The following is a 27,904-nucleotide window of genomic DNA, read 5'->3' as shown; positions in this document are numbered from 1 at the left end:
TGAAGAGTTCTGATCAGTATCTGAACTGATCTGCAACTTACACATGCAACTGTTTTAGCTGGTTTTATATATGCAATTGTTTTGCATATGGCTTCTATTGTATTGAAAATTCACTTCAAAATGCTTCATAGGAAGTGGCTAATAAATGAAATAAAAATATGCCAACACCTTCCCTTGAGGCAGCATACCCTTTTCCTGCTACTGTACGCAGTCCCCCTGCATTGTGTGGTGTGTGGTGCCCACAGTAGTGAGAGCATAATATCCATGAAGCACCAGTCATGAAGACTGTACAGTGGGTCTCCAACAATTCCCACGTTCTTTGAAAATATTAATCACGTTTTTATAAAAGTTATAATCAACAAGATTAAGTACTTTCACACCTGCTGTTCCCAGTTTAAACCTGGAGACAAACTGCAACTTTTTAGAATATACACTTTCAGCAGCATGTGACAGCCAGGGATATGGGGAGCAGCGAACAACACTTACTGACATCAAAGGCGTATAGGACATTGCAGGCTCCCTCAGTGTCATTGCGGCCTCCCCAAATGTAGATGGTGTCCTCAATAAGCACTGCAGAGTGTCCATATCTCATGTATGGAACTTCCCTCACATGGTCCCTGCTGTTTGTCCACACTGGTGGTAGTTTGGTCCAGCGCAGAGAGACTAAAAGGAAAAAGCCCACAGTGTTACTTGACTGGCTTGCTCTTATGCATCAGGCTGCTATGCACAGATACTAACTGACAAACAATTCAATTGCTTGGATTAACAAGTCATAATTGTTGGAGGAAATCCAATGCTGTCATGCAGTACTCTCTCTCTCTCTCTCGTGTGTGCGCGCGCATTAAGATAGCAAAACATTACTTTACTCAGGGAAAATAAAAAGGGAAGAGAGAACAATGAAAAGATGCAAAAAAGGTTATACCACTAAGAGAATGTGAAAAATGTTCACCTAGTAATAATAATAACAATAATAATTTATTACTTATACCCCACCCATCTGGCTGGGTTTCCCAAGCCATTCTGGGCAGCTTCCAACAAAATATTAAAATACAATAGTCCTTGGCCATTAAAAGCTTCCCTAAACAGGGCTGCCTTCAGATGTCTTCTAAAAGTCTGGTAGTTGTTTTTTCCTTTGACATTTGATGGGAGGGCATTCCACAGGGCGGGCGCCATTACTTAGAAGGCCCTTTGCCTGGTTCCCTGTAACTAGGCTTCTCGCAGCGAGGGAACCGCCAGAAGGCCCTCGGCGCTAGACCTCAGTGTCCGGGCAGAACGATGGGAGTGTACTGGACTGAGGCTGTTTTGGGGCTTTAAAGGTCAGCACCAAAACTTTGAACAATCCGTTGCACATGTGTTACACTATATAGATCCTGGTGCCAGATAAAGCATACCTGATGAAAATAGTATTTTCAACCATTGTTCCATTAGAAAAAGACATATATTCTAGAGTTCTAAAAGAATTAACACACACGAGTACAAAGCAGAGAAAATTAAGTGCTTTGAAGGCCCATTTAGGGTAATGGCTAAACATTGTTAAAAGCACACAGTGTAAAAGCTTAAAATAGGGAAATGGGTAGCTGAATGCAGATTAGAATAATGTAAGACAGCGCACACTAGAAAAAGTAAAAATATTCAACTCTTATTAATCATTTAAAAACAGCAGTAATCAACTAATGTACAATTCTATTATCTATTTTCACAACAATGTTCTTCGGAACATTGGGCTAAGACAATTGTGGAAGGCTAATGTGCTTCATTGCTGAGTATTTGAGCTTGGGTCTCTCATAACTGAATCTGCTACTCTGTCCTGTTGAAACTTACTCTGCCCTACCAGACTCCTGTTTGCTTCCCCTCTTCTGACTCTCCACTGGAATCTGCATATTACACATATGACAATGAAAATCTGTAATTAGCTCCATAAAGCTCCGTGCCATAGTGTACTAATGCTGCCAAGAGATTCCCCAGTTTAAACAAATAAAACTGTATTTTAAAAAAACCACACCTTCCAATTAAGGTTAGTAAAATCAGGTATTTATATAGCTCAGCAGCATCTAGGTCATACTGTGCCATTCCTCTTTAAGCACCCAAGTTTGCCACTAACTGATGAGGCTTGTCCATGCATCATCAAGTGGATCATTAACAGGCTTTTGCACCTTCCCCAAAGAGCTTGGGGTTGGTCAGTTGTAAATGTGACATCTGGGTGAACCAACCTGTTGCAACAGAGTAGAACACAAGCTTGTTTTCTTAACCTGAATTATGAACAGGTTGCATTTCGATCATTTCTACTTGATGCTTACCATACATTATATATCAACTGGCTAGTGTCAGACTGCTGTATTATTTTCACATGGTAACAGAAGTAAAAAAAAAATCAATTTAATAACAGAGTGAAAGATGTATTCATGTCACACAGCACTGAAAACTAAAATATGGTGATGGTTGCTCCATGAATTATATGATCAAAAATGTTTTCAGTTATGAAAGCTATCTATAGTTTCTTGCTAAATAATCAATAAGGGAAACTTTGACCATCTTGTAGTTTCAGCAGATATGTACTCCAGTTCAGAATGGTAGTTATAGGGAAAGCCCTTACAATTTAAGATGCCATATTTATAGTGTTATTGAAGCTCTACCACTTATTCCAGTGTTCACTGTATAAAGAAAACAAAGCACTGAATACTTGGATAGCTTGTTTTTGGAAAGGGATGTTGATCTAGCAAGAAAAAAATAAAATAAATGAAGTTCTGTTAGCCATCAGAAAAATAAATCTAATTTAAAAAGTAATTGCCTTTGCTTTTGTGGCTGCAAATGTGTGGAACTCTTTTTTCCTAGGACACACAATTGATGGTTTTTATAACCTTTGATTTTCTGCAAATATGTTTGGTTCTTAATACAGTATAACTTCTGGCTTAAACAAGTAAATAATATTCCATTTCTTTCCACAGCAGCAAATCATTTCCCAACCAATGACTCATTTTTAAGGATTATTCCTTCTCCAAGGCAACCTAAAGGTTATCAAAATATCTTGGAAAGGGAAATCATAAATCAGGGAGTTTCTCCTCCCTTAGCACTTCCTACAATGAAGCTTTGCTCCAACATTTGTTACCCAAACTTGTTCTGATGATATACTAAAGGTCACTTCATACACAATACTTTTCCTAGACAGCAAGTAGCTCCCAAAGAGGTGAAATTTCAGCAAGATGCATACCTGTATTTTTTTATATAAAACTATATGCATTGATTTGTTTACTGCTGTATATTATTATTGCAATCTTATACTTTAATGTATTGTAATTCTAAGTTTTAACCTCTTGTTCATGGCTCTGATATTTTTTATAATGAATGTTGATATATAAATGATAAATGATAAACAACAATAAATATAATGTTCATATTGTGTGAAGTGGCTGATTCCCATGCTCCTTAAGGACAATTCCTGCTTTTAAAGATCTCAAAGATCTCAAAATCACAACATTCAATCGTATGAAAGTGCTAGTTATTCAGGTCCTTTGCAGCCACACTCATTTTACCTGCATTGAATACATGAACGTCGATCTGTCGCAGTGTCTCATAGTCTTCCCCAGAACAGTAACCGCCAAAAGAGTAGACTTTGTGTCCAACAGCCACAGCAGCGTGGTTTACTCTCCGGGGCCCACCTTCTAAATGCACTGTCCACCGTAACATTCCCTTTTGCAAGTGCTCAGTCCCTCCAAGAAGGGGGTTGGGGCATCAGAGTTTCATGCCAACAGGGCTACCAACCATGTTGGTATGTAGCCACAGAGCTCTGAAAAAGACAACAAATTTACAAATCTTCAAAATGCAACTGATTATGCCCACTGTAAAATGAATATGAGTCTTCCTCTATGCAACAGCTTTCCCACTGGACACGGTTTTAACTGCCTCTTTGAATATTGCTTTACATTGTTCCTCTTGGGTGGGAGAAAGCAATTAGTTTTTTCTTGTTAGCCTGCTACATATCTAAGATAGGGAATAGTATTTATTGAATCAGAAAAGGTGAAATATGTAATCATCCAAAAAATGGCAAAACAGGAGTGTTAACTATGTCTCAGCAGTTCAGGAGGGCAGCAAGAATAAGCATTTCCCTCTAGTCATCATTTCTCAATGCATACTCAACAACAGTAATGGTAAAGAGAAAAGATGTTCCCATCAGGTTGTACAGCAATTATTTGTTCTAACAGAAGACAAAGAGAATGTTCATGGCAAATTGATCGCAACAAATGAATTTACAATTCAAGTCTTTTTTCTCTATGTGGGGCAGTTCCCAGTCAAGTCACTACAATGGCCCATCTTATATTTGTGCATCTGATTATTCCCAAATATAGAACCTTACATTTGTCCATATTGAAATTAATTTTGCTAGTTTTGGCCCAGTTCTCCAATCTGTAAAAGTAATATTGAATCCTGATTCTATCTTCTATCTTCTCCCAATTTGGTAACAGTTACAGGTTTGATGAGCATCCCCTCTATTTCTTCATACAAGTAATTTATAAAGATGTTGAAAAGCACTGGGCCCAGGACAGAACCCTGCTGTACCCCACTTATTTAATTCCTAACCAAAGAGAGTTCTAGAACCTGGCATCATCCAATGACATTGAAAGATTCAAAACAGACAAAAGGAAGTGCAGTTTCACACCGCACATAGTTAAACTATGAAATAGGCTACCACAAGATGTAGTGATGGCCAGCACTTGGACGGCTTTAAAATGGAGTTAGAAAAATTCATGGAGGATATAGTTAACAAAAGCTACAAGTTATGATGGTTGTGTGCTAATTCCAGTATTGGAGGCGGCATGCCGTTGAATACCAGTAAACACAAATGGGGAGACTGCTGTTGCATACACGTCTTGCTTGAGGACTTCCCAGAAGTATTGGGTTGGTCACTGTGAGAAAAGAATGGTAGACTAGATGTGCCTTTGATCCGATCCAGCAAGGCTCTTATGTAATAGGAGTCCAGGCAATATATATATAGTTTTACTTGAAGGGTAAAGATCCTCTTTAATGATTTAGAGCTTTGTGTCTGGCTTTTCATCACACACAAGCAAGAAAAAAGCAGGCTGCTTATTAAAGAAGCATTTTCAAAAGTCAATCCCTTGGAGAAAATCAGTGGTTAGAGATTTAAACCCACACACGTCTCTCCAGCTATGCGTCCAAAATAGAAGGAAAATCAAGACCTGTCTTCTGCTGTGTGATGACTGTAGTGGGAGTTCTTGAAACCTTGTCAAAAGACTTCGTGAAGTTGGAATCTTACAGTACTTAGAGAGGTGTTTGAACTATGTAGGAGTTTTAAAACCAAGGAACAGAATATTCTCTACTTGTTTAACTGTTCATCTCCTGTCTGTGGCAACAAACTCAGCACCAGTCCAGTCAACTGGAAATATCCATAGGAAAACGAAATGTTTTCTTTAAGCAGAGGGCTTGCAATGAAGGCCAATAAAGCAACTGTGAAATGAGTGTGAGTGTGACTACCTTATATATTTTTTCTGGTACTTAGGAATGCTCACTGTAGACTTGATAGCATGATTTGGAGCAATGCTGTTATTGTTAAGAGGTTACTTTCTGATAGGTTAAGTGATTGTGACTGATTGCAACTGGAGGTAGGACAGAAGGAAACCTAAGGCAGTGATATTTGGATAAGGCTCCAGATATTTTCCAACTCTCAACAGCACCAGCCAGAATGGTCATTAGTCAGGGGCTATGAGAGTTGCGGTAAACTGTTTTAAACTACATGTTAAATTGTTGTAATCTACCCAGGGACCTTAGGGTATAGGACAGGTAATAAATGAAAATAATAATGGGTGGGATTCAGCTAATGAATCCCATCAATAGAAGGCCTGCAAAAGAACTTCCTCTTGTGCAACAGGACTTCCCCCCAACATGCCCCCCAAAATTGGCTCAAGGAGGTAGGGAGAGCCCTTGGAACAATGCCTGGGGAGAGGAGAGGGGGGACTGTTCTGTCTGTCAATCCCAAATGCTTCCCTTATAAAACAATCACCTTAGCACAACACTGAATTCCTCCCAATAGTCCAGCAAGATCTGGAGGGTCATAGGTTCCCCACTCCTGCTCCAGGGTAAGTAGGAACCTATCCATTTAGATTAAACTGAAGTTAGCATCTTGAATCTCAGCCAGAAGACAAAGGAACCGAATGCAAGTGATGGCACAACCTCAAACCTAGTATTCATTTTATTCAATATTTTAAATTGGTTAAAAATCTGCTTATATTCAAGGGAAAACTCTTTTAAGATGAGTATGTGGCATATCACTTTAGCCCAGATACAAATATTAACAAAAATTATCCTAGCATATGTTAGAAATGCCAAAAACAAGAGAGCTGATTCCCACCCCCATATGTGGTGGAAATGTGATTTGTCATAAAAAACTGCTAGAATAAAATTTAACATTGTATTAAAAAGACCTTAGATGATAAAATTCCTCTCCATCCAGGTTTTTTTAAAACTGAATTATGCAGAAAGCGGGGGGCATCAGAACTTAACAAATTTGTTTCTTTCATGTTAGCCACACCAATAATATTTTTGGTAAGACATGGGATCAGTTAACACACTATCCAGTAAAGAAAGTGTGGAGAAACTTTGGGAATTTGCTGCTATGGCCAAACTAACCCATTATCTCAGATTTACATGAAAAGCCAAAAATATGATAGCAGTCAGATAGTTTTGTTGACTATAGAAACAATAAACAATTGTGGCCATATGTATCAGTTTGTACTGTACTAAGAATGATACAAATAATGTTAATATAAATTATTGCTTTTTGTGCCTTCGGCAAAAAATAAATAAATGAAAAAATGATAAAGGTAGCACTGTACACAAGTTATCAATATTTTAAAAACAGTCTTGACCAGTGAATGGATGCGTCAGAAATCTACAACCAGGAAAGGAACACACCACCACCAAACCCTGCCCCAAACTCATACATATAGTATACTGGAAAGTATAAGAAGACAAATCCTTGTCCCAAAGAGCTTACAATGAAAAATCTACTAAGAGGGAGACAACTGAGAAAGGGAGAGGGCAACTGAGGCAAGGTAAACAGAGGAAGATTATGTACTAAGGTATAGCTCCAAAAAGAGCAGAAACACCAGTCCTAAAAGAAACAGACAAAAGTTAGCTCTATAAGTAAAGCAGTTTTAAATTTTAAGAAATACATGAGTCAAAATCTCTTTTATGTTCCAGAACAAATGAGCCCAGCAAGAAGCAAACAAAATCTTCACTCATCTTCACACACTCTCTTCCCCCAAACACCAAAGCAATCTTGCACCCACTATTTCTCAAGTGCACGCAAAGGACGTGTCCCTACCATGCTGTTGTCTCAGTCCTTGAGAATATGTAACCTGAAAAGCTGTGTTTCCAGCTACGTGGTTTAGTAGCACTTAAAAATAGATCCAGTCAGCTTGAGGCCGGCCATATAGACTGTTCTATTTCAGGCACATCCCAACTCACTGTTACATCCAGCAGAATAACAATCCAGCAACTTTTCTCACTCCTGACATTTATGCACTCCATTGGCTATTCATTCCAAGACAGCAGGAAATGAAAGCCAGTGTCAACACAGGCATGGTTAGTGGCCTTTCATAATGAGGAGCAGCAATGCTGACACTTGCCTAATTGCTAGGGAGACTGAGTTACTCATGCTGCTGCTAAAATAAGACAAGAAATTTGCAAATTTCTAAGATCTCCAGGACACACAACTTGAGAAACAGTCGGAAACCCAGGGATCATTCTCATGTCACTGCTTTCAGATTGAGGATGCCTTCTGAAAGTCACTGGTATGCCGCCGCATGTTCTCAAATGTGAAAGAACAATAATTTTGTCCATGTACAGCAAAAATCTCAGAGCAGTCAGTCTCTCAAAGAGTGATCCAGCATCTTAAAGTTTAAACAAGGGCAATATGGACTGTACACAGTCAAATTAATTGCTGCAAAAGCAAACTTCTAGAATCTAGTTTGCCCTTATTCACTTTTGGGAGACAGAATAGTACATAAGGGACAAGAACCACCATGGAATAGCACCCAGAAGACAAATGAGACATACAAAGTAGTAGAATGTGTCCACAGATGTGAAGCCACTTCATGGTTAGTTTCTCAAAGTAAAACACAATAGAAGTTTCCTATCAATAGCATAATAACAGGGTAAGGTATGGCATGCCAGAAAAATGCAGAGCAACCAGAAGCCTAAGAAGGGCTTGCTGAAAACAGATTTTCCCAAGGCTGAATGTACTAATCAAGCTCATTCCATGTCTCAAGTAGTGAGCCATTTCCTATTTTTAATGGAAATGGAAATTGCAGAGAGGATAAAGGGACCCCTGACCATTAGGTCCAGTTGTGGCCGACTCTGGGATTGCGGCGCTCATCTCACTTTATTGGCCGAGGGAGCCGGCGTACAGCTTCAGGTCATGTGGCCAGCATGACTAAGCTGCTTCTGGCGAACCAGAGCAGCGCACGGAAACGCCGTTTACCTTCCCACCGGAGCGGTACCTATTTATCTACGGTACTTGCACTTTGATGTGCTTTTGAACTGCTAGGTTGGCAGGAGCAGGGACCGAGCAATGGGAGCTCACCCCGTTGCAGGGATTTGAACTGCTGACCTTATGACTGGCAAGCCCTAGGCTCTGTGGTTTAACCCACAGCGCCACCCGCATCCCTTGCAGAGAGGATATTGCACTGTTAAACCACTGAACTGCCAGAGCCAAACCCAAGTTATTTCTAGCAAAACCTTTACACATATCATATAGAGGTTGGGGCGACAGCTGAGCTGCTGTCATGTAGCCTCAGCTGTAACTACTGAACCTGCTACCCTTGTAAGCCCCTAAACCTCATTCTCTCTTTGCTATTGGCCAAGGAGCAACAGATTTCCTTATGTTTGACAACACACTGCAGGTGTTTTAATCCTTTCTGATTCAGTACCTCCTTTTCAGCAAGACTGAAGTGACATGCCACAAGAAAGGGATACTGTCCATACCCATTAGTAGGAATACCAACTGTGAAAAGACTGACATAGAAAAGGTCATACATCTGATCACTTATGTAAGCTGACTTAATAAGATACAGTCCACGCTAAAATCAAAAGGAACCGACCTCCACAGCAAGCTACATTTACACACCGCCCACACCAAGTCTACCCAGTCCCAACCACTTTCCACCTCATGAATTTAATCTAGCTTCCCATCTCAAGCAGCACCTGCCAGTCAAGTGCTCATCCTCCTCCTCAGCTGAGCACCCGCAGGTGCCTTGGAACCTTGGATTTTTTTCTCTCTCTTTTCCTTGGCCTCCTTCCGTTATGCTGTACTGCCATTCTGACATCAGAGATAAGCAAACACTATAGAATTTCAAAAATTTCCAGATTAACATCCAGACTTGATTGCTGCAATACAGTATGTTGTACATGTGGTTGTCCTTGATTATTATTTTTTTGAAATTTCAATTGTTTCAGAATATACCGTAACAGCTAGATTACTGACTAATATTGGCCATTCAGAAGAACTCATCAGCTTAAAAATATCTTCACCGGCTTCCAGTTTGTTTCCAGGTACAATTCAACGTATTGTAGTGATTTTGACCTATAATGACCTATTCAGCTTGGCATCAAGTTATCTGAAGGGCTGTCTACTCCTACACAGACCTGCTCACTCATTAAGACCTGTGACAGAATCTGTGTGTCAACTTTAAAAGTGAGGTAGGTGACTACTAGAGATAGGGGTTTTCATTGGTAGTGCCCTAAGTGTGGAATGCTCTCCTTCCAGTGCCACTTTATTGGCACGTACAAAATTTGGACATCAGGTGAAGGCAACAATACTTCCAGATCTTTGGAGATCATTTTGGTTTTGCTGTTCCTTGCAGTCTTAGCTATTATTTTTACTACTGGTGTGAGTTTTAATTGGCTTCTGATGTCAACGGCTGGATTTTAATTTTTTTGTATTATATTGTAAATTACTGTATTAGATACTTCAGCTGAGATGTGACAGAGCTCATTTAGACACACAAAAGATGCCTTCTCCATAGACTACAGAGATTAACCTCCCACTCCATGACATTATGCTGATTTATAGATCCCTCCTATTAAATTACTAATCAGAAGACCACAATGTCAAGATTCCACCCCCCAAACCCCAAGAGACCCAATTTGACAGTCATTCGATTCCTCAAGGAAAGATCCCGGGAATCTTAGAGGGATGTGTGTTAGATGCACGTCTCCAGGAGAAACTTGCTATAAACAGAAGTCATGAAGCAAGCCAGAAATTCCATAAACACCATTAGTCATCTGAACAGCAGAGAGAAGAAACTGCTATATTCAAACAGAAGGGCAGCTCTTGTTTGCCAATGACAGAAGCACCTGTTCAATCTCAACACACCCTTTACCTTTTCAACTTGCTCCCACCCCATCGCTACCACCAAGATCTTGCAACATAGAAAAAATCAGCCAGGTTATAGGGTTGCATAGACTTCAAGCAATAACCTGAGTAAGGGGGAGCCACAGGAAAGGTTCAGACTCCAGGCATAGAAGGTTGTGGACAAAGAAACAAAGCCTGAGTATTTTGGACTTTTCTAATGCGGGGAGCGGGGGGAATGAACTGTGGCCCTCCAGCTGTTGTTGGACTTCCAACAATTAGCCCCAGCCACCATGGGCAATGGTAAGAGATTGTGGGAGGTGGAATCTAGCAACATCTGGAAGGCCAGAGGTTCTTCACTCCTGCTCTAAAGAGAGTTTCCATGAAAAATTATCTATGGAAATTCTGTTCTAGTTATCCTGGAAGAAACCCAAACACATTAACTATCACAGAGACTTCAAAACCTTTTTATCACAATGTAATGAATTTATTTTTATCTAGCTAACTAGCTTAGAAAAATATGCCTTGAGGTGATAATGGGTTGGATGATTGCCAGTTAACTGAGGGTGAATCCTGATAAAAAACAGGCACTGCTAGTAGGTGGTATTTGTGATGTCCCCAGATTTGCTCTGGAAGATTGGGGGGGACCCCCAAAACAGACTTAGGGAGTGTGCAGGGAAAGGAGGAGAATGTTCTCCTTAGTGTTAAGCTGAATACAACTCTACGTTTCAGTCCACACAATTTGCCTATACTGTACACATTTCAGAAGTAGCTCTCACCCAACTTTATGCAAAAGAGAACGACAACAATTTCCTTAAGGGGCTTGTTTTACAAATTCAGTTCCCTGTCTGCATCTTTCCAAAAATTTCTTCTTCCATTTTATTGCAGCTAACTCCTGCATATGCACACATGAAAAACAACAGAACAGCATAGAAATTATTTAACAAATCAATACTCTTACAATATTCTTCAATCCTGCCAAGATTCTAACATGCTATTTACGGTATGTACAAGGTCTCTTTATGGGCAAGAAAGCTAACTGACTGAATGTAATCAGTAAACCTGCCAAGTAGAATCATAATAAGCACAAGGGAAAGTATGTAATGCTCTGCACATTATCAGAAATACAGTGGAACCTTGGGTTGCAAACGTGATCCATGCGGGAGGCACGTTCACAACCCGCAGCACCGCATCTGCGCACATGCAATGCAATTTGTGCTTCTGCACATGTGCAAAGTGTGATTTAGCGCTTCTGCGCATGCATGAGCACCGAAACCTGGAAGTAACCTGTTCCGGTACTTCAGGGTGCGGCACTGTCGATAACCTGAAAACGCGCAACCCACAGCGTTCGCAACTCGAGGTATGACTGTACTTTATTAAGGTACTGTGTGAAACTCTGTGTGTTCATTGATTTGTGTTACATGTAGAAGTGACAAATTCTGATTGGCAGGGGCGACTGCCTACCATGTCGACAAGGGGCAGAATAAAGGTGTGCATTTATCACATAACAAGTGTACAATACTGAATCCCCAAAACCTTTTAATGTAGATAATAGATAATAATCTATACAAAAGTAGCAAATTAAAATAGTCTTGTTTGGCTGAAAGCTCAACAGCTGACATATCAAAACAAACATGTGATACAGGAACATGTGATTTTATAGAGTGCTTGAAAAATAGTGAGAAAGACATCTTAGAATCCATTCTGACAGCAATAGCAACTTCAGGATAAATAAATAAGGGCTTACCAAACAACCTAAATGAGGGAATATGCAGCTTGTAAAGCTACTTAATTTGCACGGTCTTGGAAAGGGCAAGCAACCCGACACTTTGCCTTCTAGCTTAAACAAGGCACACAGCTGCACCTTCTGAGATTAGACAACTGCTCAAAAAGTGAAGTCAGCCTAAATACCCAGAACTAACCATTTTAAAATCAAGCTATAGACAAAATGATGACAGACCCAAATTAGTGATGCCGTTCTTAGTGAAGCAGAATGGTTCTGCAGTCAAAATATAAAGACAAAATATTTGAAACCTAGCTGCATGCCCACTTCAATGAAAACAGCACTAATATTGTCAATGTTTCAGTTACCATCAAAGTTGCATTATTACATATTTGGACTGAAGCAGCTGCAACTTCTACAGGATACAGAAGCTCTGAACAAAGCTCTAAATGTGAAATCACGGATCCTTTGTATGGTAATTTTAACTTGGAAAAAAGAAAATGTGAACACTTCTAACTTTTCCAAAAGTATGTGGGTCTAGCTTGTCATTAAGGATACATTATTTTCATTTGCCTATAATTACAGCACTCAAATGTGATTCCTTAAAGCACTCTGGTGGTTAATGTCAAAAGGTGGGTTTTTTTTTCTTCCATCAAAAACCCATCACATAAATTCACTGTAGCGCTGCAAAGTATGAACAACCAGATACTAATGTGCTTTAATCAACATCTACGCTAAATAGAAACAAACTAAATACAGCAAACTGACACAGCATGAAATTAAAGTGAATTCTAAGTTGCAGTGCAGAAAGAGTCTTAATGGTGCTACTGAACTCAAGAGCTAAATTGGGTTTAGTTATTAAAATCTTTAATTACTACTATTACTTCAATGTTGCACATTCTCTTTTTCATAAAAAAGATCAAAGTACTCCCCCACTCTGCCTTTAGCCACTCTATGGAGTGCCTGCCCTGTGGAACACCCTCCCATCAGATGTCAAGGAGATAAATAACTATACAACTTTTAGAAGACATCTGAAGGCAGCCCTGTATAAGGAAGTTTTTAATGTTTGATGCTTTAGCACGCCACCCATCTGGGGCATTATTATGTCACCCATCTGGGACAACTCAGTCATATGGGCAGGGTACGAATAATAAATTATTGAGCTTGGCAGGGTGGTTAAAGTATGTGATGTGTAACTAATACATGCTAAAATCCTGATCTCATATCTTTTTTCTCCTGTTACTGAGTAACTTGTTTCAAATTGTGGTTAGGACCACAGCCTAAGTGATTTTGAGTACAGTCATACCTCATGTTACGTTTGCTTCATGTTACGTTTTTTCAGGTTGCCCGGAAGTACCGGAAAGGGTTATTTCCGGATTTTGCCAAATTGTGCTGCGCACCTGTGGTGCTTCAGGTTGTGGGCTTTTCATGTTACGAACGTGCCTCCAGAACAGATCCTATTCACAACCAGAGGTACCACTGTATGTGCTTCTCAGCTATCAGCCAAAAGGGCATAAGCATATTGGTATAACTTATCCATGTTAGCATGAGTATGCACCATGCTAAGTCGCACTGGGAGTAGAAGCAACTAGGAAAAGCTAAGGTGAGTAGTAGATGACTAGTTTTATGTGCATATGTGGCACATGAGGCTTGTTTACAAAGGAATGAACAGGTTTAAAAGACCCAGGAACCATTGTTTTTGAGTTGCGTGCAGGACTAAAATTTGAGTTTATTATGGATAAGCTATTATAAGAAAAAGTATCACACCCAGACAACAGGATCTTGCTTATCTGGCAGATTTGAAAAGTAATCTGGCCTCAACTGGGAACAAACAGAATTGATTCACACATGCTTGTTTACCACTTAGTTTTTCTAAACTTTATAACAAGCCACTGTGTGCACCAATTCTGTTGTTTTGATGTGATATGAAAGTCCTATTTGAGGGGCTGTATCTGTGGTGGTTAATTCACACATCCAATGTATACTTGAAGCTGCAGTCACCAAATGATGAACATGCATGTTTAAGCAAGTCTGTGGCTTCCAGGGATATAGACAATAAGAAAACCTGTAACATGCTGGCCCTTGAATTTTAGTTGCCATCCCCAGGATTTGCTGACCTGAATTTTGTCCTGCTCAATGTACAATGTATCTGGATGCTTTAGACATGACAGGTGGAATATTTTCTCCATTCTTCTGAGAATGTTGATGGGAGTTCTAATCTACATTAGAATTAAGAGTTATTCCAGTGTTTCTTGTGACTAAAGAAGAAAACAATGGGCTTCTTAAATATATAAAAGTACCAAGAGTTGTGTTAAGTGTAGCAGAAAGAGGGGAAAAAACCACCATTTCCAGCACATATCAATAGGTAAAATAGAGGTTCCAGTCAGTCAAAACACTGTGTCCATAGATGACTACTGACCCAGGGTGCCAGAATTATTCCAGATTAAGCCTTTGGTTTATCCCTTTATTTCCAACTAAGTACTGTATAGCAACAGCATTTTACTAAATTCATCCTTCCACGCCCCACTTTCTCTTGTGTTAACCATTATCTGTTCTATACTGTTCTATATTGGGGACACTGTCAATTTTGCCCATGCATCTCAGTTCCATGTACAGTGGTACCTCGGGTTACATACACATCAGGTTACATATGCTTCAGGTTACAGACTCCGCTAACCCAGAAACAGTACCTCGGGTTAAGAACTTTGCTTCAGGATGAGAACAGAAATCGCACGGTGGTGGTGCGGCAGCAGCGGGAGGCCCCATTAGCTAAAGTGGTGCTTCAGGTTAAGAACAGTTTCAGGTTAAGAACGGACCTCCCGAACGAATTGAGTACTTAACCCGAGGTACCACTGTACACTGATGGTGCTGCATTATACAATAATAATAACGCAGAATAACGCCCCAACGAAGAAAGGAAAAAGCAGAAAACCAAACTCCATAAAACTTTAGGGATAACAGGCATTTATTATATGATTTTTCTCAGATACCATCCTAATGAACACTATAGAACCACCCATCTCCCCAAAAAAGAACTAGCACCCCAGTGCAGAAAAAACACATGCCTAGAAAATACTGCAAAATGCAACTTTGCACACTGTCCAGGGAAGGAGAGGGCTGCCCTGCTTTAAGACTGCCACAGGCATTTATTTAGGAACACTGGCACTACCCAAGGGTGCGTTAAACGGCATCCTTGGTCAGATCAATGTGTTTTTTTTTGGAGGGGGAGGGGCAGCAAACGGCAAACCGTTTAAAAGCTATTGTCGTATTTTGACTGCCGGGGGGGGGGGGGGTTTGCAGAGGAAGGAGGACAGGCCTTTTGCAGGATCTTCTGTCTCATGCGCCAAAACAACTTGGCATGGCTTGAGGACTTTGCACTCTTGACACCCGGGGGGGGGGGGGGGAGAGAGAGAGAAGCGCGCGCGTGCGCGTGCATGTGTTGAGGGCGGCGGGGTATGAAATCTGCCGCTCCGCCTCAGGCAGCAAAACGACTCGGGTCGGCCCTGGCAGACACATTGACCCCCGACAGAATAAACAAATGCACCAAGCTCCTCTCAAGCCCCTGGGCTCCCCGGCGCTCACAATGCGAGCCCAACCTGTCACACCCCTCAGCCGCGTCTCTCTCTCTATGTATTTTCTCTCTCCCTGCAGGGACTCTATAACCGACGAGTCCATCATAACAACCCCCGTGCCCCACCCCCAACCTTGACAGACGCATCCCGGCTCTCGGATCCCGGCCGCCCCAACGGTCAGCGCCGCCAACGCCGCGCGCCCGCGGCAGAACCGCCCCCCGGCCCTCCTCCACAGAGGCTCCCTCCACGCCCCGGCGCCTCAGCTGCATTACCTGCCCCCCACGGGCGGGGAGAGGGACGCGGGGCCGGCCCGCGGCCCCGAAGGGTCGCGCGAATCCGGCGCTCGTTAACGGCCCGGTCAAGCCTCGAGCTTTCTCCTCCGGCGCCTCAGCCGCTCCTTCCTTCCCTCCCTCCCACCCACAGGCCCAGCTTCGGCGCACAACGGCTGAGGATGACGCGCCACGCCCACCGAGGGGAGTCTGGGAAATGTAGTCTTGGGAGGGCCCGCAGATATAGCGAGATATAGTGTTCTTCTTCTGCACCCCGTCACCCTGGACCCCAGCACGCCGGTTTCAAAAAAATGGCCACGAAGTGGGGACGGGCAGCGTCTTCACATACCCACGCCTGCAAAGGGGGTTTTAAGAAGCCCCTTGGCGCTGTAGCTCTTTCCACCACAGCTTCGCGCTGGATGAAGGTTACCTTATTTACATAACGGGTCCAGATCACTTGATACGGATTTAGTAAAGCGATTCTGTGCACACGCGGCGGGTGCAGGTAATTTTGGACTCTGGACTGAATGGCCTTAGGTTGGTTGGTTGGTTGGTAGGTGGGTGGTGCGTGCTGCAGAAGCCAGGCTCCAGAAATAAGCCCGGAGGGAGAAAAGGAACCTGGGAGAACTGGCAGAGAAAGAAGATTTAACTACGGCTGCGTATGCACCATTTAAAGCACACTCCCCGCCCCCCAGAAGAACCCTGGGAACTGTAGTTAAAGGTGCTGGGAATTGTAGCTCTGTGGGGGGTAACTGTAGTTATTTATTTCAAGTATCCCCGTCTTTCAGGATACAAACCCTTCCAACGTGTCTTACAGGCAACATTGAATTACAGGCAACATTGAATTACATTTTAACAAAGCAACTCACAATAAACACCAGTAGGTAGGAATTCACCTGGATCCTTCCTATAGTAGGGCACTTGGTGGTCGGGTTGCCACCTTTGGTCGGGCAAAATATGGGACAGGTCAAGCAAAATATGGGAGAAGTCCCATATTTTTCCTTGAAGAAAGGAACAATCCCTTATGATAAAGGACAGGTGGCAACCCTACTTGGTGACTTTATGCCTATATGGTATGCAGTGCCATTGAACACATACCCCTTACATCTTCTACCCTGACCTTCAAATTTCCGCATATAAAAATAGGAACAATGTTCCTGTACCCCTCCCACAGAGGATGACCGGCAGCTCCGTCCCTCGCTCTATTATTATTATTATTTGCATTTGTTAGGCGTTTTATCTTGCCCAAGGCAACTCAGAGCGACTTGCAACCCAAAAAATCTAGCCAGCTTGCATTGCATGAAGTGCAATAATAAAAGGTATGTCACAAAACTGGTGAGCGAATTCCTTGCCCGGGGTGTCCGTGCGGGTGGGAGCGCCTTTAAGCTACAACCTCTAACCTCAAAAGAGATTTGACTTCTAGAGCCCCAGAGGTTGCTGGAAGTCGGGCAGTTTTAGTGCACGTGCATGCGCTGCTGGAAAGGCATTTCCGTAATTCTCCACCGTGCAAAAGAGAAACATCTTTCTTTCTTTTTTGCCACCACCAGCAGCAGCAACAAAAAGCCTCCGCGTGGTGATAAAAAGGATAAAAGCTGGCCTGGTGACGAAGAAGTGGTTTGGACATACGGTTTTACCGAACTGCTAACTTATATGCATTTGGGGTGCCCATCACCGTAACTTGAGACCCGGCCCCGCAATCCCGATCCCCAGCGAGTGCCTTTTGTTGCACGAGCCTTATGCTTTCCCGAAGCGCAAGGCGGCAGCTATTGGCCAGTCCTTCCAACGTGCTTTGTGACCGTATCAAACACAGCCGCTCGTCGACTTCAGAACTGCCAGGGGCCAACGGAGAGGCGAGGGCTGGTGGGGTAGACCTGTATCCCTCGCCCAAGATGGGGAGCAGGTTGCCATAGTTACGGCTCCTCCCGCCGCGCACGGCTATGACGTCATTCCCGGTGGCCCTGTGCGCCTTGTCCTTTCCGGAGGCTGAGCGGCTGGGATCGGCCTCCGATCGGGAAGGCGGAACTCCCTTCTGGGTGAAGGCAGGGGGGTCTTGTTGCTCTGGGTGGCGGGCGCGGCTGTGGTTTGCTGGGCGTCAGGCAGCGATGGAGGGCAATAGGCGAAACGGCGAGAGCAGGCGGTGTTGGAAATGGAGGTCTTTGTGGTGGGGGCGAGGACAGCAGGGCTCAGCATTTATAGGGCGTTTTGAAGGGTCCATAACGACGGGCACCCTTCTGAAACCCGGAAAGACACGTTTTTGTCCATCCTCCCGGTGGGGTGGGTAGGGGGGAGCCAGAACCTGGGCTGCCTTAAGGCTAGTTTGTTTATTTTCCAGAGGGGTAGCCATGTTACTCTGTAGCAGCAAAAGCGAAAAGGCATCTTGAAGGCAAGTAACTTTACGGAGGTGCGAGTCAGAGCCATGACTCCACCTCAAAGGAAAGGGGGAGCCAGGATTGTTGCCGATTCAGTGAATAATCACCATGCTTTTATATTGCATGCGTCTAAGCTTGACGTAATAGAACACTTGTTCTATACAGTAATTGTAAGTTATTGTATTATTATTTTAGAAATACTTTGGAGAACTGAGTCGCTGTTAGGGGTTCTAGGTGAGTTTGGTCTAAACTGCATTGTTTTAAAGTGCTTTCTTAAAGTCTTCCATGGGAGTAGCAGTCACTGGGTTATATAGAAGATAATGGAGCGGGCCTAAACCTAACTCTTTGTTTCCTAACCCACATTACAGCTTATTAATTTGTCCCATAGAAGGCAATATGAGATACTGAGATGAATAGCTACCTCTGGTTAATGGGTTATGAAACTGGGCCCTCAACTGATGTGGGTGAGAGGCAAATGGGATATAGGACTTGGGAGCTAATTAACGCTGAAGAAGTTTCCTTGTTTAGGGGAAGGATGGGAAATCCACAGCCCTCCCAAGTGTTGTTGAACTACCAGCTTCCATAATCTCTGACCATTGGTCATGCTGGCTGGGGCTGATATGAGTGGGAGTGCCAACATCTGGAGGGCTTTAGGTTTTCCATCTCTGGCTTAGGGAAACAGTGACATATGCAGGTTTGACACTGGCCATGGCTATTGAGCTTTGCTGTAACTGGACAAACTAGAATTGAGCCACATAAAAACACTCAGCCCTGTTCAGGGAAGTTTTTAACATGTGATATTTTATTGTATTTTTGGTTTTTATGGAAGCCGCCCAGAGTGGCTGGGGAGGCCCAGCCAGATGGGCGGGGTATAAATAATAAATTATTATTATATTATTATTATCAACACTTTCCTGTGTATTGCAGGAAAAACTAAAGCAGTGATGATAAAGTTGTATTTCTGGGAAGCTACTGATAAGTTTCCGTAGAATCCGGGGGTTCCCAGAAAGGCAACCTGAAACCCATCACATTACATAGCTCAGCTGGTTAGAGCGTGGTGCTGATAACACCAAGGTTGCAGGTTCAAGCTCCATATGGGACAGCTGCATATTCCTGCATTGCAATGGGGTTGGACTAGATGATCCTCAGGGTCCCAACTCTATGATTCTGTGGCATAATGCTTTAGTGCAGGCATAGGCAAACTCGGCCCTCCAGATGTTTTGCGCCTACAAGTCCCATCACCCCTGACCACCGGTCCTGCTAGCTAGGGAGTTGAAGGCCAAAAACATCTGGAGAGCCAAGTTTGCCTGTGCCTGCTTTAGTGTATAGTATGTAATGTGAAATGTGATGATGGCTCTAAAGTTGACTATAATGGACTTTCTTAGGTAGGTCTGTTCTGCCTTACGAATGCTTATTGCTCTTACCTTCCTGCAATCTCTTTGTAGGATATGCTTCTTTCTCAGTCATTTCATACAACTTTAAACAATAGTATTGTTGCGGAGATTTAAGTTCCATGTTTTCCCTTCAGATCCTTAGTGCATGGCCTTGGAGCCAGTGGTTACACAGATAATGGGTCCAGAGAGGATCTGTCCAAATGAGCACGAAGAGCTGGGGCTGCAAGAGACACCTGATGGAACCCCTGAACCTGCTGGGGAGTGGAGTAGTGAAGAACCTGAAGAGGAGGAGGAAGATGGTAGTAATGGCTACTTGTACCAGCCACTGAATCAAGATCCAGATCAGGGACTAGCAGCAGCTGAAGAAACAGAACCCAGCACAGAGCCAACGCCCGATATCAATGAGCGACTTCAGGTAGCACAGTTTTGTTTCAAGTATGCGTCCTGGGGTTCCTCAAGGTGGGGCCACAGATTCTTGCATGTGCATGCCTTTGTGCTGTGCTTAATGCTTGTAATGGCTTTATGCACTGCATGCAGGCAATGAGACTGCATCTGCCTGACCCACCTGTGGACAGCGATGAGGAGGAGGGATCTGCAGCTCAAAACTCTCGCAGCTCTATCCCTATGGATCCAGGTAACATAATATTGAAGCAGCTTTATTTATTTTAGTCTTTAGAGTCTCCCGAGAGAATTGCCAGCCTTAGAACTAGGGTGTCTGTAAGTCCTGCCACATTATTTTTTCCATTCTGCCTTTTTTAAAGCTTGTGATTATCTAGTTTGTTATATTCTCTAGGTCCCTAACCTGTCCCATAACTTCTAAATCACATTTCTATCCTGCCATTCCTACATAGAATTGTAGAGTTGGAAAGGTCTTCTAATCTAACCCCCTGCAATGCAGGAATCACAAATAAAGAATCCCTGACAGATGGCCATCTGACCTCCGCTTAAAAACTTCCATTGAAAGAGACCACCACCTGCCAAGGAAGTTGGTTCCACTGTTGAACAGCTCTTACAGTCTTGAAGTTATTTCTGTATAGTTGGAATCTCCTTTCTTGTACCTTGAATCCATTGGCTCAGGTCCTACCTTCTAGAACAGCAGAAAACAAGCATGCTCCCTCCTCCATGTGACAGCCCTTCAGATATCTGAAGATGGCTACCGTATCACCTCTCAGTCTTCGCTTTTCCAGATTAAGCATACCCAACCCTTAACTCCTTCTTAAACTCTGGTGCCCAGAACTGGACACATTACTCCCAAGTGGGATCTGACCAAGGCACAATAGAGTGGTCCTGTTACTTCCCTTGATCTGGACACTATACTTCTGTTGATGCAACCTAGAATAGTGTTAGCTTTTTTTTTTGCTGCTGCATCACGCTGTTGACTCACAGTAAGCTTGTGATCTACTAGGACCCCTAGATCCTTTTCACATGCACTGCTGTGTCAAGCCAGGTGCCGCTGATCCTGTATTTGCACATCTGATTATTCCTAAGTGTAGAACCTTACATACATCCATACTGAAATTCATTTTGCTAGTTCCTATTGAACTGTTTTTCATGATTTTTGGTCCTGTTCTCCAATCAGTTAAGATCCTCTTGAATCCCGATTCTGTCTTCTGAGGCATTACATGCTCTTCTCAGTTTGGTGTCATGTACAGCTTTGATGAGCTTCTCCTCTATTCCTTCATCAAAGTCATTTATAAAGATGTTGAACAACACCAGGCCCTGGACAGAACCTTGCAGCACACCACTTACCCCTTTTTTTCCAGGATGACAAGGAACCATTGGTGAGCACCCTCTGGCCTTGGTCAGCCAACCAGCTACAAATCCACCTAACAATAGCATCATGTAGCCCACATAAAGTGCAAGGTAGCAGAGGGGTTATTTCACCTGTGTTCATGACCCCTTTTTATGATTAAGTGCTATATAAAGGCCACACATAACTACCCTCTCAACCTAGTCTACTTTACAAGGCTATTGGGTCTAAATTTGGCTTCTCCTTGCTCAAGTCCAAACACACAGTGTCCTCTAGCTTTCATGGCATTTCTCTCTCCATTCTTGCCATTCAGTTTTAGCACTTGTCTGATACTAGTGCATAGCTGTCAACGCTTCCCTTTTTTAAAGGGAAATTCCCTTATTCCGAATAGGATTCCTCGCAAGAAAAGGGAAAAGTTGACAGCTATGTACTAGCGTCTTATTGGCTGCACAGTTTTGCCTGGTAACTCTGTGGGTTGGCCAATTGCTATGGTGGTCTCTCTTGTTCATGAGATTTGTGGGGCAGCAATCATTTTTGGCTATCCAGTCCCTAGTTCAAGCTTACCATGGGCCCATAAATGCATCCCTCACTCCCCCTCCCCCAAGTAAACCTGAGCCTTCATCCTGGGTTGCTTGCTACCTTGGATGAGCTGCCCTTTATCTATTCACAGACTGAGTACTGCATGAATATGGAAATCCTTGGAAAGGAATTGTGTTGAGTCTTGGGGGTGTGGTGTTGGCGGCTGGTTTCCTTTTGTGCTGCCCCTCTCATCCCTCGGCTGTCTTTGACTCTAGAACACGTGGAGCTGGTGAAAAGGACTATGGCTGGAATCAAGCTCCCCACGCTTGGAATCCCTGCGTGGGCCAATGAAATCTCGGATGACCAGTGGCAGGATATGGTGCAGCGAACCCTGCAAGCCCGCCAGAGCCAGAGCAGCCCCAAGCCAGAATGGAAGTGAAGGCCGGCTCTTCTGCATCCTTGCCTCTAGCCGAAAGAGCTACACAGAAGTGCTGCACTTTAAACCATTGTCTCTGAACTGCTTGGGTTAGATATTTATCTTTCACCAGCATTGAAACTCTGTGTTCACCTTGTCGCATTGAAAATATGGCCTAATTCATAAGGGTTTTTTTTTGTTTTTCTAACGCCCAGTCATAGCTACTTGAGTGGTGGTGCTAGTGATATCAGGCTGTTTTCCTAAGCTTGGGAGAGGGAGAAGTCTCTAGGAGAAATGACCATCTCATGAAATCGCCTTTCGACATGCATGATTCTAGCCCTGCTGTTTACTCTCTCCCCCACCAGCCCCCCACCCCCCCTTTTCCAAGTGACACACGGGCTAAAGAGCTAAACATGGCCATGAGGTGGAGTCCAGCGTGTCATCTTTTCAAGAGATCCATTTTATTTAGTTCTGTACATACAGGGACATCTGTACAAAATCCAACACTGTCATACTATGTAATACTCTACTGAAAATAAAGTACACCATATGTACATAATGAACTGTAAAGCGGCTTAATACTTGTGTCCAGAGAGTGAATGCATCACTTAAGTTTTGCTTGCGCCCCCCCTCCCTTTGAGAAGGGGCTATGTAAGAAGTGAAAGAGGCAGCTCCAACCCTGTCCATGTAAAAAGTAGGGAAAGTATACAAGCAAAGTGGGAGAAACACAAGGGAATGTTTTTTTAAAAGTAGAGCTGGATTAAAGTGAATAGTGACCTGAAGCCGTGTGCTTGAGGTGCTCGTTTTGGCTGGAGGCGTTAGCTCTTTCGCCCCCTTTCTCACACAGCTTCTCCCATCCCCGTGAAGATACATAGGACACTGGAATGAATTGGCAGCAAACTAAACTTTAATGTTAGGTACCAAACACAAGTTCCCTGACCCCAAACAAAGATTAGACAGAGGCTATATTTACATCTAAGTCATACAGCACATGATGCTCAATTGCAGCCCTGCTCCACCATTGCAGAACTCCAGCAGGCAGAGAAGGGCTGTGTTGTGTATGGGGCTAGGTGGGGGAATGTGCCCTATAGTTCTCGTCTGCAGAGCCCAGCCTTGGGTGGGGGTGGGGGGCACAAATTGACTGAATTGTACTTTGCTTTAGAAGAGTTCCAAGTCAATATCGTCCCTCCAGCAGCTACACCTGAAGCCCAGTGGCTACTCAGTTCATTCTGGTTCCTATTCAATTCTACCACTGAAAAGACAGGCAAATATATTTAATCAAAACTCCCCCTTCCCTTTTGTGTCATGGTTTTCCGCTTCCCTCTTGCTGCTTCAGTTGGCACATGGCAAGAGGTTTAAGCAGATCTCACTCAAAGAAGGGCTTTAGTGTTCAGAGAAACTGTTCACCAGTCAGCCAGAGCATCTTCAACGGGTATTGAAAATATTTTGGCAGCAGACAGTAGAGGAGCTGTGATTGATTGATGGGCTGGATGTCAGAGTACTAATAGCCTGTGCCTCACCTTCCTTTCCAAACTAATTGGCAAATTCAGGAAAGCAACGGTGCAGATCAGTTACCAGTACAGGAAAGTGGGTACCTTCAGTGAGATGCAGGCAGATCTATGAAAGTGGGTTTTAGGAAACTTGGAACAAAATTAATCTGGGTACAGAAGAAATAGGGAGAAACACAACGGAAGTGAAGTAGGTGTGTAGATAATGCAATACAGCGTATGAAGATTTAAAGTGTGATGTAGACTGGAGAAAGAGGCTTGCAGTCTGAACCTCCTGCACCCCACAGTTGCCTCACTGCTTTCAATGGGATTTACTTACTTTCAATGGGGTGTACTTGGACTTACAGCCTTAAATTAATTGTAGAAGACTGGAACCTAGAATCTGAGGTGGGGAAACGCAAGTCAGAATTCATAAAACAGAAGGTTGACGCGGAATTGATTAGGAATGAGGGTCCTCCCCTTTTGTGACCTTGCATGATTCTGAAATTCAATCAGCAATCTGTAAACAATGGCAGCATATGAAGCTAATTCAAGTTTAATAAGGAGTTGGTCAGGAAACTACCTAGCTACCTAAAATGAGTTCAAGGCTTCAGGGCATATAGATCGTAGAGTACTAAAGGAAGTCACTAGTTTACTTGCAGAAGCACTAATTGGAAAAACCCTGGAGAATGGTTGTGAGGCATCACAGGACTGGAGACAAGCAAATGTTGCTCCACTTTGCAAAAAGAAATATCTAGGAAATCATAGACTGGTCAGTCTGACTATGATACTAGAACAAATTATGTATATATACAATTTTGATAGCAATTAGTTGAAGTCATAATGGATTTGTCAAGAATCTCAGACTTTTTTGATCAGGTCGTTAGCTTGGAGTGTGGGAATGCTCTGGATGTAATTTATTACAGCTAAGCATTTGGCAAAGTCTTTTTAACATTTGTGTTGGTGAACTGGTTAAATATAGGCTAGATGAGAAGTAATAGTTCCATTTTACTCTACACTAGTCAGACCACATCTGGAGTAATGCGTCCAGTTCTGGGTGCCCCAACTTTGAGGGAGACCACTTAATGGTTTTTCTCTGCCTGTTGTAACCTGCTGTGCTTGATGCTGTATGGTTTTTACTTGTATTTTTATTGCTTCTTTTATTTCTCATACTGTACTACAATTTGAATTGTATAGAATTCTATGGAATTCAAATTGTATCTGTTCTTCAAACACATTTCCTGGACCACCGGTGGTCCATGGAACCCCTGATATAGACAACTGGATTTAGCGGAGGCCAACAAACATGGTCAACTCTAGAAAACAAGTCTCATAGGGATACATTAAAGTAACAGGGGATGTTACACCTGCAGAAGAGAAGACTGAAGGCGGACATGCTAGCGCTTGAAATACCTGAAAAGCTATCACAAAGAAGGCAACCATTTGTCCTTTTCTGCCCCGAGAGGGGAGGGCAAGAGTAGCTCTTATGGCCTTAAAGTACAGGAGGATATATTTTGGAACCAATTACCTAGAGGCATGGAAGGCTGTAACTTACAGGAACTCCACAAGGGGATATTGGATGGCCACCTCTAGAACACTTATAGCTCTGGATTGCTTGCACTGAGCAGATTTGAGTCAGTGGCTCACAAGCAAAAACCTATAGTTTACGGGAAATGGGGTAATCCTCTCTGGCCTTTGCTATCTCTTCTCCAAGACTTTCCAAGATGAGGCCAAAGGAACTAGAACGGCTGAAATGAACTTGAGCACACTGAGGCTTAGTCCCCCCCCCCCCCCAGCAAACGAAGTGCTGATCCCTATTAAGAAAACAGCAACAGGTGTTTCCTGGCTTGTGCAGTCAAGTCCCCTCCCACCCTTGTTCCCAATATGAAAAATGCTTTCAAAGCTGTTTGTGTGCTGTGAACTTAGGTCAGGAAGTAATTTGTCCAGCGTTCTCCCAAGCTTAGAAACCCAACAGTGGAGAAAGGGAGGTTGGAGCAAGTAGGAGAATCTGCTGGAAAGCGTCAAATCTCGCTCCAGTTCTAGCTGAAACTGCAGAGAGGAAAGCCAACCAGTTCGTAAGGGGGGCTCTTGTGCGGTAAATGTGCAGATCAATCACTAGTCTGTATTTGGGACGGACAATCCAAATGATCGAGCAGCAAAAAGCACAGGCCAGACCTGGAACTATGTAAGGCTGCCATTGTGCTGCAATTGGGGGGGGGGGGGGGGAGAGTGCAAATAGAACAAATTGTAAATTTCCCTGACTCGCACTCCATTTGCATTCATGATCTCTTTCTTACACTGACACACACACACACACACACACACACACACACACACACACACACTATGATTACATCCTTGCACAGAACCCAACAAAAAAGCCAGCGACCCTTATTCATATAGATCAGATCAAATCAAATCAAATCGGTACTCTCTAATTAGCCATTTATTCCGGGGTGGGAGGGAGCAAAACTATGTTCCTAAATCTAGCTTGGTCCCCAAGGAACAAGCCTGCCTTGATCCCTAGGAAGCAGACTGAAGCGAGCAGCTCTGCCAGTTTCACATAATATGTTGCGTTCTTCAGACCATATCATTGTGTGGGTGTAGATAAAAAAAGGGGGGGTATAAACAATTGCTAGGGGGCTGTAGTGAATTATTACTGTAGCACCAGCCTTTGACCATCTGGTGCCTTCCAGATGTTCTGGACTACCTGATGGGATTTGTGGTCCACAACATCTGCAGGGCGCCAGCTTGGGCTAAGGCTGCTGGAAGTTTGCGGCTGAATTCTCGATGCTTTGGTCCTGGGACTGTAGTAGATTGATTGGGGGGGGAGGGGGGAAACAGGAGGAGGAGCAGGGATGACCCTTGTGTGGAATGACCCCCTCGTGGATGGGGCTAGGCTCCCTTTCACACGTGCACACAAAAAACAGCTTTGTAAAGAGGCGAAAGCAGGAGGGAGTGACAGTGTCGTGGGGGATATGAGGTACAATGTAAAATCAAATCTAACCTGAAAGAATGAGAATGGAGCGGAGGACAGGCACAGCTCACCATGTTCATTCCCTAGTTATACATTAGAACAAAGTGCATTTCTGTGTTCCCTCCAGGGGCTCCCTAGCCCGTCAGAGCGCCTCCTGGCTCGAGGTGAGGAATTCTTCCGCTCTCTTGTGCGCTTCCAGGGCCTTTATGGTGTAGACGTCCTGGGGAAGCTCCGATTTCCGACGCAGCAAAACCTTCTCCTTCTTTATGTCTTTCAGCATCTAGGCACAAGATCCCGCAAGAAGTTAGCAGAGGCTGCTTCTGGGAGCGGTGCAACTCCTCCTGGCCTAGCCCTCCTCTCTGGGGGCTGGGTCTACTACCATCTTTGCCAACCGGGCAACCTCCGGCCCACTTGGACTACAACTTCCATCAGCCCCAGCCGGCCGGAGGGTGACAGGCTGGCAAAGCCCGGCCTACTTTATAGAGTTTACTGGAGGTCAGTGCCAAGCTGACCCTAGCCATGGAGTCAGTCCTAGGGTTTGTGTGCCCTCTTGATGCTGCCTACTGAAGCACCCGGGCCTAGCCTGAAATAAATAATGGACAAAGAAAAGAAAACCAGCGCAAAAATGCCTGTTTGACTAAGTTTCTAGGCCTTTCTATGTGACCCATGGGCATAGCTGTCAACCTTCCCTTTTTTGCAGGAAATTCCCTTATTTCAGCGCCGCTTCCCGCTGCTATCCCGGATTGTTAGATATCCCGCAGACTGTCCCCGGGACAGGTGAGGCTGCTGAACCCTTATTTTCAAATCTGAAAGTTGACAGCTATGCCCATGGGGCTCTCCTTAAGCTGCACCTCTCACCAGCCCTGCTTTGACCCCTACTCTTAAGTGTTTTTGCCTGGAAGACGCGAGGACAGAGGTGGGTATATGATCGGGTGTGGAAACCAGCCTGCTGTACGAAGGTGAAATTTGCGTTCACTGCTCCGCCCAGTTTTGCCTCTAGCCCCGCCCACCGATGGCGTGTGGGCGCCAGGAGGCTGCCCAGAAGGGAATGTGGCACTCTGGCTGA

General features: G+C 43.6%; 3 protein-coding genes across 9 annotated transcripts in view; 1 reads left to right on the top strand and 2 right to left on the bottom strand.

The window, feature by feature from the left end:
* The window catches only part of KLHDC3 (kelch domain containing 3), a 46,299-nt gene extending 29,838 nt beyond the window's left edge, over positions 1–16,461 (bottom strand). Inside the window, exons 1-4 of one of the 4 annotated variants that reach the window (XM_028724895.2) lie at positions 15,931–16,069; positions 14,204–14,305; positions 3,531–3,784; positions 487–663 (exon numbers count right to left, since the gene is read on the bottom strand). In XM_028724895.2, the coding sequence (XP_028580728.1) occupies positions 487–663; positions 3,531–3,684 (331 nt within the window). In that variant the 5' untranslated portion in view covers positions 3,685–3,784; positions 14,204–14,305; positions 15,931–16,069. Of the gene's footprint in view, positions 1–486; positions 664–3,530; positions 3,785–7,336; positions 7,475–14,203; positions 14,306–15,930; positions 16,088–16,357 lie in introns of those variants that run through there. The other 3 variants (XM_028724896.2, XM_028724894.2, XM_077925506.1) reach the window with 3 other exon arrangements.
* A 1,319-nt stretch (positions 16,462–17,780) lies between these two features.
* On the top strand, positions 17,781–22,933 carry MEA1 (male-enhanced antigen 1). 2 transcript variants are annotated; one of them, XM_028724901.2, is made up of 5 exons: positions 17,781–17,960; positions 18,492–18,530; positions 19,825–20,105; positions 20,228–20,324; positions 22,235–22,933. In XM_028724901.2, the coding sequence occupies exons 3-5, from the start codon at positions 19,836–19,838 to the stop codon at positions 22,396–22,398; spliced, it is 531 nt and encodes a 176-aa protein (XP_028580734.2). In that variant the 5' UTR covers positions 17,781–17,960; positions 18,492–18,530; positions 19,825–19,835; the 3' UTR covers positions 22,399–22,933. The 2 variants fall into 2 exon arrangements, with proteins under 2 accessions (XP_028580734.2, XP_028580735.2); XM_028724902.2 differs by lacking the exon at positions 18,492–18,530.
* The window catches only part of PPP2R5D (protein phosphatase 2 regulatory subunit B'delta), a 55,012-nt gene continuing 49,921 nt past the window's right edge, over positions 22,814–27,904 (bottom strand). For all 3 annotated transcript variants that reach the window (XM_028724892.2, XM_077925505.1, XM_077925504.1), the window contains one exon: positions 22,814–27,118. In XM_028724892.2, the coding sequence (XP_028580725.1) occupies positions 26,981–27,118 (138 nt within the window). In that variant the 3' untranslated portion in view covers positions 22,814–26,980. The remainder of the gene's footprint in view (positions 27,119–27,904) is intronic.

This window comes from Podarcis muralis, chromosome 3 (assembly GCF_964188315.1).
Source record: "Podarcis muralis chromosome 3, rPodMur119.hap1.1, whole genome shotgun sequence".
NCBI lineage: Eukaryota > Metazoa > Chordata > Lepidosauria > Squamata > Lacertidae > Podarcis > Podarcis muralis.
This window is presented reverse-complemented; position numbering and strand designations above follow the sequence as displayed.